The 14,189-nt window shown below is 38.6% G+C and overlaps 1 protein-coding gene across 1 annotated transcript; it reads left to right on the top strand.

Annotated features, from left to right (window-relative positions):
• Positions 1–10,575: 10,575 nt before the first annotated feature.
• LOC124074674 (macrophage mannose receptor 1-like) lies at positions 10,576–14,189 on the top strand. Its single transcript, XM_046417840.1, has 6 exons — positions 10,576–10,957; positions 11,150–11,181; positions 11,457–11,834; positions 12,458–12,888; positions 13,288–13,393; positions 13,634–14,189. Exons 2-5 carry the CDS (start codon positions 11,151–11,153, stop codon positions 13,387–13,389), a joined length of 942 nt encoding a protein of 313 aa, XP_046273796.1. The 5' UTR covers positions 10,576–10,957; position 11,150; the 3' UTR covers positions 13,390–13,393; positions 13,634–14,189.

Raw genomic sequence — 14,189 nt, 5'->3', positions numbered from 1 at the left:
ATGTTTCACACCGTCAGATACTTGGATGTCATATTCTTCCCAACCCAAGATTGTTGTCCCACTGCCCAACCCAGCCACGTAACCTGATTAAGGATGGACTGCTGGCAATCAACAAGTCAGTGGAGCAGCAGATCAATGTGAAAAATAACTCTGTTTTCCTCTCGCCTTGGGGAATATATTGGCTTATTGGCATTTGATGTCAAAGGTGATGATCAGGGTTAGAATTAAAGTCTTTCTTAGATTGTTGCAATTTTAAGGTGAGTGCTGTGCTGAGATGTGCTGGTTTCCTTATATTAGGACAGTTCAAGGGTCTTTCAATTAAACTGGATAACAGCAAGAAAACATTGTCCGTTGCTGGTGATAATGTGATGTTAATGCTGATTTCAGCATTAATTGATTATTTAAATTTACTTCCCACCACTACGAGAACACACTTGTGGAGGGCCCATCATTTACCATTAATTTTTGAGAGGGAGTTTTTCTAATCCGACTACATCAGCTTCCCGAGTCCCCTGATAAAGAATAAGGCAGCAACCACTGCCAGTCCATGTAATTTATGCTATTTGTTGCAACAGTTTCTTGCTAACCACTACTTAAAACGATAATTTATAATTTGGTATTTATATGGGTTGTTAGCAGCAAATGTAGCCCAGGATTCGACAGATCCAGGTTAATGAAGAGAAGGATTTATGAATCTTGGTTACTTTTGGAAGTCAAGTGAATTAACTGACTGACTCAGGACTCGTACATGTCTAGTTAATATAAACATGTTTGTTTCTGCAGCTTTAACATAGAATCACGCCAAGTCAATAAATCAAAAGAGAACCTTATTCGTAAAGAAAAAGCCTGTAAGCAAAGTAAGTAAACTAAGTAAAAAGTAAAATATCACATTATAAAGGAGAGAACAAAAAAGACATTAAAGTAGAAGATGGAGCAGTGAGCTGGCAAGGTAAAAGACCTCACTAATGGATGATAGACTATTAGTCTTCTGGCTATGCTGTCCAGACAGAGCTAATCAATCTCAGAATCATTTGCGTGTCCTCTGGTGGCATGTCACACATTCCTAATGAGCTAATCCATTCAACAAGCCCAGTAAAGGATTTTCTGTACAACCAGTAAAAAAAAAAACTCACTACATGACTTTGGGACTTTTTGTATCATGTTGTGTACCTTTGCATGAGAATGAAATTGCAACTTTAGCCATCCTGATCCAGGAGCTGTATGATGTAGTCAGATATCGGGCCATACCTGCAGTGAGTTTTAGTGTCTTCTGATGGATTTCAATTCTCTAGATGGACAAAACTGTGATGATAATCCGAATGATAACTTTAGATAATTTTCTTTAAATGTCCAGGCTGATGATAGTAAAATTAAGATGGACATATTCAGCTGTGTGATGAGGGAGTGAAAAAGTATGGAGTGTTACAATGCTGCCTGCCTTCCACTGTCTGATTCGTTCTAACCTTCAGGAAGGAGAGATGAAAGCAAGGTGCGATGGAGAGAGAAGGTGAAAACACAGATGAAAGGGGGGTGCCAGAGGGTATCGATGGCCTTTACCATGAACTGTGATGGATCAGGAAGCTTGAACCTATGCAGTAAGATGAACAGGTCAGGGGGGAGCAGGGGAGAGGAGAGGGAAAGAGGAGAGGCAGGATGGTATCTTGTAGTATCTGAGATGACTAGCGTTGTCCTTGGAGGCAGCTTTATCACAATATCTTCGCTCCAGTGGATTGTAGCGGCCAACACTAACTATCAGTTGGTGTAACATTTAGCCAAATGCAACATGTTTCTATAATGGAGTGAAAATGTACTCACATTCAGCCAGTATAAGGTTATTGAGCCACATTTTGTTATGGTAATGATGTTATCACTTATCACCTTGTCAGTGTTTACCCCATTTAATGAAGGTGAGGATGATTTTTGCAATAGCTTTAGGTGTGTCAGTGTGTAGTGAAACCTGTCTGAGCTGCTAACACAAGAAGAGAGATGATGTCTTTTGATAAAATGTTATATTAGAGACAAGTTACTTTATAATAAAATGACACAGTTCACGGGGCAGCCGTGGCCTAGAGGTTGGAGAAGCGGATTGTGATCGGAGGGTCACCGGTTCGATTCCCCCCCCCCCCCCCCCCCCCCCCCCCCCCCTCCTCCATTAGCTGGCTGATGTGCCCTTGAGCAAGGCACTTAACCTCCAACATTGCTCCCTGGGTGCTTGATGCTGCCCACTGCTCCTGTGTGTGTTTCACTGCATGTAATTTGCCGGGTGTTGCATGTGTGTGTTCAACTAAGGATGGGTCAAATGCAGAAGACGAATTCCGTGTGTGTATGTAAAAATATATATACTGTCAATAAAGCTGATTCTTCTTCTTCTTCTTCTTCTTCTCAAAGCATCACTGCAGAGGGGGTAGTGTTGCAGGGTATGAACTACAGTAACTCTTACTTGTGCTATAGTGAAGGCCGAGCAGCAACACAGAAGTCTAATTCAGAGTACAACCGAATGATGTGCTGCTATGCAAATAAAAACAATAAAAACCATAAACATCAGGAAGTTTCTCATGTCGGTGAATGAAAGGGATCCAGTCAAATCACTATCACCTGATAACAACAAGTACTTTAGCCTCATCTCCAGACTGTGTGGATGCGTACAGAGTGTGGACTACTGACTTTAATTTGTATGTGGAGTGTGGTGATATACACATAATATGACCAATATATCACATAATTTCCACCATAGCTTCACCCACCTTAAACACCTGATGGGATGTCTTGGACCTTTTAGTTGTAGTCTAAATGTGAGGTGTTGCCATCATCATTTTGACTTTTTAAGAGATTGATCATTCATATAGGACAAAGCCATCGTTAAGGTTAACTTACACACTAATCACTTTTCACATTTAGCTCATGTCAGTGACAGCAGCTGAGTGCTCTTCCTGGGTCCTACAAAGCCAGAGTGTGAAACTTAAGCAGTCAAATGGAATTCAGCCATCAATCACTTTGTAATTTACACCTGTGCTTTTCCTGTGACATACTAAACTGTCATCTGTGAGGTGGCTCCACTGGTCTATGTTAGGCCAGAAATCAAGGTACCACTAAGGTCTAGGAAAAAGCGGAGTTTGGTGCATCTTGAAAATTATGATGCTCCTTTTTGCTGATGGTGAGCGCTTTCTGATGAGATAGAGCAGGGATCAGCATATCTCATCTCATGGTTGTCTCTGTAAAGAAATGAAAAGCTCAAAATGGATGAGTTTGGGTATTTTTGAGTTTCCTTCCTTCCCATTAGTCACAAGAGTCAAGATATATGGGTTTAATTTCCAGGTACATTTATGTTACTGGTCAATCTTGGGTCCGTTATTTCACAGGCAGGTTAGTGGTAATTGACAACAAGCAGACAAAAAAAAAAAGATTTGAGTGGCGGGAGCTCTCTGAGGACTTGGCTTAAAATGAGCCAGTTGAGGTGCACATGTAAGTGTGTCTTTGAAGAAACAATATACAGTAGTGGGCAGGAAACCGCATCCCTTTGGGCACATGAGGATGAGCAAAGGGAGCTGAAGAAAGCTGCTGGGGAAAAGAAGACACTCATCATGATGTTCTGTTAGTGCTACACTTTCAAACCTCATCAATTATCTTCTGATTATGAATGGAACATTGCGTTGTTTGGTAAGCATCAATAAAGTTAATAGAGTAAAAGAGAAAGAAAGGTAGAAAGAGAGGAAAGAGGGAGAGGTGATTTGGTCTTTGGTGAATGTGTGATATTTAGTCTTGGCAGCCCATCCCCCATATACTCCCCCTCTCTTGGATTTTAACTCTCACTTTCTGTCTCTCACTCACATCCTCTTAAGTGAAAAATTTAAATGTGGTGTAGTAACAGATATATATATATCTATATATATATATATATAGATATATATATATTGTATAAATAGATAGATTTGCTGAAATTTGATGTAAAACACATTCAGAGAGACATGAAGACAGAAGAAAGAGAGAGTGCAGTATTTTTGGGAAGATGGATGATGTTGGGAATGGGAAACAGAGGAGGAAGAATGGATAAGCATGTAGACAGGCAGCAACAGAGAGGGAGAAGTGGGGGTGAGTTCATATTGGGGAGGGGGGTGGTGGTGGATGGTGGGAGACTAGGCTACATGACGTTTGTTTCCATGGTGATGGTCTCTCTGTCTCCCACACGTAGGGAGATGGTGCTTTAATGTGTGTGTGTGTGTGTGTGTGTGTGTAATTCTGCATTTGTGTGTGTGTGTAATGGTATTTTTTGTCAATAAATAACCAACCTCTTGTTGTTGGCATAGTGGGCATTTTATTGACAAGGTACTACAGTAAAGTACTACAGTAAAGCACAGCTATGAATGATCCCAGTATGCTTCCAGGCTTAACAGTGTAGCATACTGCATACCCTTGTTTCCTTTGGTTAAGTGAAAGATGCTTTTTAGAATACAGAAGCCACACAAACCAGCGGCTAATTTGAAACAAGGGCAGCCTTCACGTCTAGTCTTGCCTCGGGGGAGAGGTCCTTGTGCCCGTCACGAGGTCTTACTATCCTGGTGTTGCATTTTAGGCTCCGCTGGGATAAATTTTGCCAATTCAATTGCAATTGAAAAACCCATCTGTGCTTAATCTTGTGTATTAATTTGCTGTAACCCCACTGAGGAATGCTGCATTTGGGGCAATGAAATCATCAATATAAGTGAATCAAAACCCATGTGTCCGAATGCATTTTGTGCTCACAGACAGCCACCAAACCCAATCAGCATTTACCAAGTTGGCTTAATTTTCAGTTTGGTCTCAACTGGCTAATCAAGTGCAATGAATCATTTTCCACCTGAGCTCTGTTTTGCTGCCATCCTGCCTTTCACACTCTGATGACTGTAATAATGTTTAAAAATAGGACAGAGTGGGCTGATGTCTTACCATTTGGCTTGGAAACACCACGAAATGATGGGAGACTCTTAACTTTAATGAAAATGGATGTAAGAACGCTGCAGCTTGGCATAGGCATTGGACATGAATTGAATTTGTGGGTTAAAATGCAGGATAGTGTGCAAATCTTCGAGATGTCTGTGTGTGATAGACAATGTGCATGTGTGCACGTGCAGCGTGTGTGTCAGTGTTTATGAGAGACGTGATAGTGTGTGTGAGTGTGTTGGAAAAACAGGCTGATATCTGCGTGGGGCGTGACTGGCATGGCGAGAGGATCCGACTGTCGCGCCGGATCCACCAAGCTGGAGGAGGAGGAGGAGGTGGTGAATGTGGCTTGGGAATGGTCATGAATCTTAAAGGCAACAGCACCATCTGGTGTCTGATTAAAATTGAAGACGTACATAAAAAGCGTATTGAATGTAAAGGATTCAAATGGTGAACACATGGATACACTAATGGAAAAATATTATACACCTTAAAATATATCATTACCTTTATATCCAACTGCATTTCACACACATGCACACATAAACGCGCACACATTCCTTCATCAGCATTCAGGCGGACAACCAAACACAACTGAGGATGCAGGACAAGCTTCGGTCATTCGTAGGAATGGCAGATTTCCATGTCAACAGTGGAGCAGATGATATAGAGCACATATCCGCTTCACTCCACTGACTTGATATATCACTGTTAACACCCGCAAGTCTCTCTGTGCCTTTTTGGGCTGTCTGTCCAGTCAAGCTCTGTTTGATGGAATGTTCTTGAATAAAGATATGACAAATTAAAAAGTATGTTCTTGTATGTGCCTTTCAGAAAAACAAAGACAACAAACAGACAAACAGATTTTGAGCCTGACCAGCCGAGGGGAAAGGTCTCATCTAAAGGTTGTAAAATGATTTATGGAATTAGAAGAGACATTAGGAGGGTGATCAAACTGAAGTGCTGTTGTTGGCAGGGACTCAAAAGTCTGGAAACCAGCCAAAGAAATATATTAATAGGATCTGTAACTGACCATACTGCAATTCCCAGTGACACCCTTGAACATAATTTTGGACCAGCTGCATGTCCTAGTAAATGAGCAAAATGAAATCAAAAAGAAACAAGCAATCACGAGTAGCTGGTTTGTGCTCGTAGAGGGACATGTTGCAATTGTTTAATGAAAACTCAAAGCACTAATAAAGCAATAATACGTCCTTGCTTTGGTACCATTGTATTGCAGTATATACGAAAGTGGAAAAAAAGTCCTTGACTTGGTAACAGGTAAATAATTCTGCTCAATGCAACAAAAATATCTTTAAAGTTTCAAGCTAAATCTATTTGCTGAGACAGTCAGAAGATAGCAGAGCCACAAACAGACCAATAGAGGGAGCTCTAAGTCAGACAATCAGTCCAGAAATGACACCCACGCTGAGATGCCCACTCCTCCGTAGAGAGATCTGTTTAATGCCCTTCAGCATTGAGATTGAGACCACCCATAGCTGGAATCAGTCAGCTTTAACTCACTGGATGCATGGATGAGAACACCCAGGAATTAAAGGTCATACCCTGAAATTCACCATCTGCTCAACTACAGATATTACAGGTCTGTATGACACAGTGACATAGATCAGGTTAGTGTTACTCTGGACCTGTGTGAAATAAACACCAATCAAAGGTTGGGTAGGAGAAAAGATTTAAGAAACTAAAATACATTTTGCATATACTTTTAGATGTTTAATAGGATCAAATATATTGAGTTAGATGTGAGTTTTACCACACGTAGAGGATTATCAGGGCTGGTGCTGGTACAGTGCTCGCAATGGATCTAAACTGTCACCTTTAGTTTGCTTACATAATGGCGTGAATGACCCTTGAGCAGAAGGTCGCATGCTTCATTTCACCACCTGATAGTGCATGAAAATTAGTTCAAGCTTTGTTCTCAGTAGTAATGAGACGAAGAGTTAGGTTTTACATAATTACTTTCGGATCTCCTAAGCCAAATATGGGTTCCACTCTGAGAAAAAAGGAAAATGACTAGTCAAAATCTTTTTTTTCAGTGATGATGATGATGAAAGAACATAATTCATCGTTACACTGCAAACACAACAGTGGTGGAATTTCACTGTAAGCACATTTGCTCAAGTACTGTACCTTAGTGTAAATTGAAAATACTTCATACATGTACTGCACTACATCTCAGAGGCAAATATTATACTTTTTACCCCACTATATTTGTGTGGTTGTGAGTTGTGAGACGGAACACATGGATCTCCTGATCTGTTCATGTTGAATGTTTATGATAAACTGAAGGATGAAGTGTTGCTTTATATGTTAGGAAAATCATTTGCATCTTAGGGTACATAAACTGTTTAAAATCATGGTTGTCAGAGGACAAACATATGAGCTTATAGAATATGATGCATTGTTGAACATTAAATTACCCAATAGTATATGAAGTAGTTAAAAGGAACTCAGCAATAAAATGCAGCATTCACATTAATGCAAAGTGATATTAATCCAAAAACATAAGATATAATAGTATAACACTGACAGAAAAGTACTTTTACTGTTATACTTTAAGTAAAGTTTTGAATGTTTGGCTTTGATCTGCAGTGGAGTACATTCACAGAGCGGTATCAGTACATTTATCCATCCATTTTCTATACCACTTATCCGTCAGGGTCGCGGGGGAGCTGGAGCCTATCCCAGCTGACTACGGGCGAGAGGCGGGGTACACCCTGGACTGATCGCCAGTCAATCACAGGGCCAACACACAAAGACAGACAACCACACACTCTCACACTCACACCTAGGGGCAATTTAGAGTAGCCAATTAACCTAATGTGCATGTTTTTGGTATTGTGGGAGGAAGCCGGAGTACCCGGAAAAAACCCACACAGGCACAGGGAGAACATGCAAACTCCACATAGAAGGGCCCAGATCGGGATTCGAACCTCGAACCCTCTTGCTATGAGGCGACAGTGCTAACCGCTGCACCACTGTGCTGCCACATCAGTTTACATAAACACATTATGTAAACACATTTACTTAAATAAAATATCTGAAAACTTCCATCACTGGTTAAACCTAATGAGACATCAGCTAACCCCATGCAGTCCGTGGAGAGTGTGAAGTAGGTCAGATTAGTGGTTCTAGAGAAAGCTGCAAGCTGCAATACCAGAGGCCATGTTATCAGCCCACTCTGAGGGGCATATTTTAAATGGTGGTTCACTAGTGGTTTGCAAAGCAAACAACCTCCTCCAGGGACACTTTTCTCTGACAGAGCGTGCCTGGGCTAGGCTGAGCAGACTTGTCGAGTGTCCACGGGGACAGGCAGTATTAACATTGCTACTTTTTACAAAATTTCTTAATACTGACAAAAACATTAAAGACTTATTTTTTCATATTAGTTAACTATTCTGGATGCTAGTACCTGTTGCTTTCATGTCTTTGGGTCGTAACGTTATTAATGAATGAGTTAAAATAACATGCTTGGAAACTTCAGTAAAAATATGGCTCTGCAATGACAAAAACAGGAATGGTATAAGGACTAGACCAAACCAAGGTCAAATGTTCTAAGCCAAACATCTATTGGCATCCTTACAGGATTGTTTTTAAATGTGTTTACAGTGTTCTAATGAACTATGTGGTCTTTGTTTTGTTTAAAATAAAGAAATTAGTTTTCAATATTTTGTTCCTTATTTACTCCATGCTGTCAGATTTGTATTCATTATAGAATATCCTAAATGTCTTCCTAACCTGTCTGTAAATAGATGTCTCTTGCTTGCAATAAATGTAATATAGAAGCTTATGACTCTTTATTTATGACTTCTACTTCAAACAAATGCAGCTATTATACATTCATAGTGATGTTGTGGGCCAAGTTTTGGCAAGTCACCTGCAGGTAGAAAGTAGGAACAAATTAATTTTGTGACTTTTTCAAGTATAATATGCTGCAGTTTCCAGTAAAAAATTTATATATTCATACATAATTTCTCTCAATCATAATTTATGACCTGTACATGTGTGGTGGTGTCTGTATCTGCACAGACCTTGTCCTCTGCCTGTTTATTTTTATATTCCTTGTACTTTGTTGTGTTGGGACATTTCTGGGAGTCAACCCCAACCAACAACAGTGTGACATTGGGATTTCATTCTTTACCAAGTTTGATGTCTCTGTCTGTCATAAAGAAATGCAGGTTTGTGCGTTTATGTGAGCTTCACACAGACAGGCAGGCTGAGCTTAGGCACACAGAGAGGATATAACCTGCATTTCAAACACTGTTTTCACACAAAATCTGGAGGGTTGCGTGGAGATGTGGGTATATTTGTGCTTTAGAATAGAACTGCTGTGAAACAATCAGAAAATAATGTTCATCTCTCTAATTCGCTCCTGTTTCATCCTGGACTGTCAGTGGGGAGTGCGTTAGAGCAGACATCAGAACTGGAGTTGATTAAATGTGCAACAGAACCAGGCTCAACAGACTCTACTGCCACCAAAACAGAGTCAAAGAGGATGTTGACGGAGAAAGCTAAAAACAAGACAACTAGAGGCTCTAGGTTGGGCAAGCTTCTTTTATTTAAGGCTTTGACCACACTAATAAGTTTTCATTTTCAATGGGAGTTTAAAAAGAAGAACAATCTCCAAAAGAAACGCTCAATCATCTTTTCAAAATACACAGGAAACGCCTGTCTACTCAAAGCTTAGCTTGCCTACAAGGCTTTACATACGGCTCTTCAGAAACCTACAGTTGATGTCACAGTGGCTCCATCCGCTATTAATTTTACAGTCTATGCCTTTAGTTTGCTTAATAGCATGAATGACCCTTGAGCATAAGGTTGCATGCTCCATTTCACCACCTGATAGTGCATGAAAATTGGAGTTCAAGCTCAGTTCTTGCTGCCAGTGAGATGAAGAGGTTGGTTTTACATAATTACTACATAATTTCCTTAATCACTAATAGCTATCTAATATGGGTCCTGATTAGAGAGAAAAAACAAAACAAAACTTGCTATGATGAAATAACAGTTGTCAGAAAAGAACATGTTTATATTTATGTAACATTACACTGCAAATGCATCAGTGGTGAAATTTAGTACATTCAGAATTCCTTTATTAATCCCTGGAGGGAAATTCTTGAACTATATTCTTGAACATTAACTATATTTGTAACTCAAGAACTCAAATGCTTTGAACTTAAAGATGAACTGATTAGAATTAGGTGGTTAAAGGCCACTGTGACACAAGAAATCACAATTTTAGCCACAACTCAATTTAAATACAAATTTATGACAAAATTAAATAGGATAAAATGATGAATCGATGACATCTTAGATCCCAAAGCTCCATGTGGAGCTAGCACCAATTTTATACTTTCAATACTTTGTTTTCAGAATTTATCTAATGCAGTAATCTGACAACCATAGTCAGTTGTTATTTATAGTTTCAGATTTTTGCACAGAAAATCTTTAATCAGTTTATAAAATATGATGCAATGCTTTAAGTGACCACTTACTTTTCATACTTTAACTTTATTTTGTTCTTAATAGTTCTGTACTTTTATGCAAAAACAGTCTTAAATGCAGGGCTTTTACATTTATTTGTGTAATTTTTACATTGCAGTATTACTAAATTTACTTCAGTAGCTCAGTCATGAATTGAATGGTTATTTGTCTGTCTACCTCCCCACCAAGTACATGTTGGGATAGGCTGCAGTCCTCCACTGTCCTGAACAGAATAAGCATGTGCTACAGATGGACATTTTCCAGTCTCTAAACTTTTGAATTTGGGTTAACTATTCAGTAGACTAATACCTGTTGCTTTCATGTCTTTAGGTAGAATTTTTTCTCATTGATCTAGTAAAGGTCACGCTACACTCTGTTTTCTGAAATCGGGAGCAAATGAATGACATAGGGTTTGCATAATTACCTTTGAGAAGGAGTGGAGAAACTGAATAAAAGTAGGTGGGTACATATTAAAGGTTTTAGATGTGTTGGAACAAACAACAAAAACAACAAACAAAACCTGGAACTTTCCAAGGTAGGTCTAATGACTTTGTACCATTGTTCATGTTATCTGCTTTCCTCTTCTAGCATAACATGACCTCTGCCTCAGAAATCAGAGAGTTATAGCACTGAAACTGCTTGATGGCTTTACCTCGCTACTTAGAGAACAAAATTCAGCTGTCATATGTATAAAAATGTCATACAATATGCATGTTTACCTTTCCAGGATGACACTGCTGTTAATCCTTGTTCTCTCAGGTCAGTGAAGTGTTTGTGTGTATGTACATATGTATATGTATAGAACGTGGAGTAGACGCACATATTTACAATGAGAGGATGCAGTAACATGAATACTTTACTTTACAGAACAATGCAATCTAATGCAATATCAGCATCAAGTTTTTTACAGAACTGAATTTTCTCTGACAGCCTCCAAAAACTGATCATTGTATACATTTATCAATGGTTGTTGCATGGTTATTGTGTTACATTAGAATATGAGTGCAAATGAATAACAGTCCTTTATCCATCAGGGCTGTCTCCCCTGTCTTCAACCACCATCAGAGAGTACCACTATGTAAAGACATTAAAGACCTGGGCTGAAGCTCAGAGTTACTGCAGAGAGACGTTCACTGACCTTGCCACTATAGACAATCAAGATAACAACAAAATGTTGCTGAGTGTATTGCAGGGCGATGGAACATATGCATGGATAGGGCTTTATGATGACCTGGCCAGATGGAAGTGGTCACTGGGAAATGAACTGCTCAGAAATGATATAGATTTCAGGAACTGGAATACAAGTCAGCCCATCACCAAATCTGCCATTAACAGCTGCACAGTGATGGCACCAAATGGTCTTTGGAGTGTTTCTTTCTGCTGGAGACAACGTCCCGCAGTCTGCTATTACGGTAAGAATAATTTTTGTCGGCATCAGTTCTACATTATTCCCTCACATAATAAAATAGCCAACAGTCAAAAACAGGTGCAAATGTATTACATGATGTAAAACATTCTAATACCATAGAAATGATGTAGTTATGTGATGTGATGTAGCTGTGTTGTGGGTAAAATCGGTATTGTTCATACAATAAAAGGTTTATAGTCAATTAATGACTGTTTATGAAAGCTTCATTATGAGTGTCCACTATGTTCCACAAACAATCATTGGTCTCATATATATATATATATATATATATATATATATATATATATATATATATATACAATTTATCTTTAGTGTAGCATTTACTTATAGATAAAATGTATGCATTGAAATATCAAGAAACAACTAGAATAGTGGTTGTTTAAAAATGAAGACACCTTGGTCACTTTGGTCTTTTCTTTTGCTTTTATTGACATATTGTGTTAATGTATCCAGTCACTTTGTTTGACTCTGTCAGTGCTTTAGCTATTGATACCATTTTAGATGTAAACATACCTTTCATTATGTTTACAACCAGTGTCATTGTAGGCAAAAATGCTGATACATGGTCCAACCAATTCTCCTGAATGTCTTTCTTTTTTCTTTCAGAGCAAGGTCCTTCCCAGTACATTTTGGTGACAACTGAGATGTCCTGGCATGAGGCTAGGGCATACTGTAGGTCCAAGTACACAGACCTTGTCAGTGTGAGGAACATGTCTGAGAATAATCACATCTCCTCACTGCTGTCAGAAACAACCTGGATCGGTCTCCACAGAAAGAACTGGGCTTATTGGTCCAATCAGAGACCCTCAACCTTTACTAACTGGAACAAAGAGCAGCCCCGCAGTAGTGGGGAAACTGTGGCATCATGTGCTGTGGTCAACACAACCACAGGAACGTGGTGGGATGTTGACTGTACAGAAAAGCACTATTTTGTATGTCACAAAGTTCAAATTGAGCACAAAATGACGTTTAAGTTAAAGTTCCAGTCTGAGGATGACCTGAATGATCCTGCTGTCCAGGAGCAGATTTTAGAGCAGGTAGGCCTACCTAAGTTCACATATATAATAAGTTCTGTAATGAGTTTAATGTTAGTTGAAATTTCACTTGCAGGACTGGCTCATTGGATTTGTTGGTCCTGAACAGGGATTTTTCTAATTTTGTAGTGCATAACTCCATAAATCAATGGCATTCTCCTTGGTTTGGAAGTAATGCTAGATGACTCCTGTAAATTACCAAATTTCCCCAAGGGATCAATAAAATATTTCTGATTTCTGATTTAAATTGTCAGATAGCTAGTAGCTAGGTGACCATGCGAACATTTCCAGAATCAGTAAAAATCACAGTTAAGAATTCTCTTCCAGTGGAAGAAGAGTAAAGGAAGACAAGTTAAGGGTACTGATGTGATATTCAGTTTTTCATTTTTTGTTTCCCTATAGCTGCATGCTAAGCTTGAGAAACATGGGTTACCAGATTTTCAACTTCGCTGGATTGAGACAGATGGGCGGACTTTTCATAAGGAACAAAAGAGAAAGACATAGGAAGGTATTCCCTTTTGTGTTTTACAAAACAAATACAGAATGATATTTTTTTTATGTGTTTTATGTTTTTATGTGTGTGTGTGTGTGTGTGTGTGTGTGTGTAGCTTAAAAAGTCAGGTGCATTTATTTAGTCATGAATATATGTAAATCTGCCGATACAATGGTATAAAAAATTCAAAAACACAAAAATTAATGGAACTGTCACTTAACCTACTAATACGACTTAATTTTCTGTGTTTTTCAGACTGCAGCTAAGTGGTGGTTGTGCGGAGGTCATCACTCTTACAAATGAACACTCTGCAATTCTGAAAGAAAAGGAATTGAACTGCTATTCTAACTCAGTGTTTCAAATCTATTTTCAGTTTATCACATATTTTTCACACCATCTGTGGTAATAAATGGCTTTAATGTGTTAATGTATTTGGTTGCACTGTGTGACAAAAGATTTTTATTACTTAAAAATATTAATACAGACCTTAATTTGTGTAAAAAAAATCAAAAAATTTGATTTCAAGTGAGGCTTGAAATGAGTTGTAAAAAAATAAACATGTTTTTGTTTGTCATATTTAAATGTTTTATGAGTGCTTGTCAAGTCCCTTGAAATTTAAGATCTTTTAATCTGCAATGTTTAACAGATGTTAGTCTTTTCCTCATTTTGAAATGTGTTGGCCTCTTAACGATGAGCATCACAGTTCACCATCAGCTGTACATCTTAGTAATAAATAATTGTAATACTTTTGCTTTTGTTTTTAGAAAAGGTCTGTTTGGCCTGTGTGATATTTTATGAAATATAAAGTCTT

This window comes from Scatophagus argus, chromosome 17 (genome assembly GCF_020382885.2).
Source record: "Scatophagus argus isolate fScaArg1 chromosome 17, fScaArg1.pri, whole genome shotgun sequence".
Lineage (NCBI taxonomy): Eukaryota > Metazoa > Chordata > Actinopteri > Scatophagidae > Scatophagus > Scatophagus argus.
The sequence above is the reverse complement of the archived record's forward strand: the minus strand, read 5'-3'. Positions and strand labels throughout refer to the sequence as shown.

Bases quoted from the DNA above. Each gene is read 5' to 3' on its own strand.
- LOC124074674 (XM_046417840.1), top strand. From the start codon at position 11,151: ATGACACTGCTGTTAATCCTTGTTCTCTCAG. The intron at 11,835-12,457 runs GTAAGAATAATT...TTTTTCTTTCAG, and splicing joins TCCCGCAGTCTGCTATTACG to AGCAAGGTCCTTCCCAGTAC. The intron at 12,889-13,287 runs GTAGGCCTACCT...GTTTCCCTATAG, and splicing joins AGGAGCAGATTTTAGAGCAG to CTGCATGCTAAGCTTGAGAA.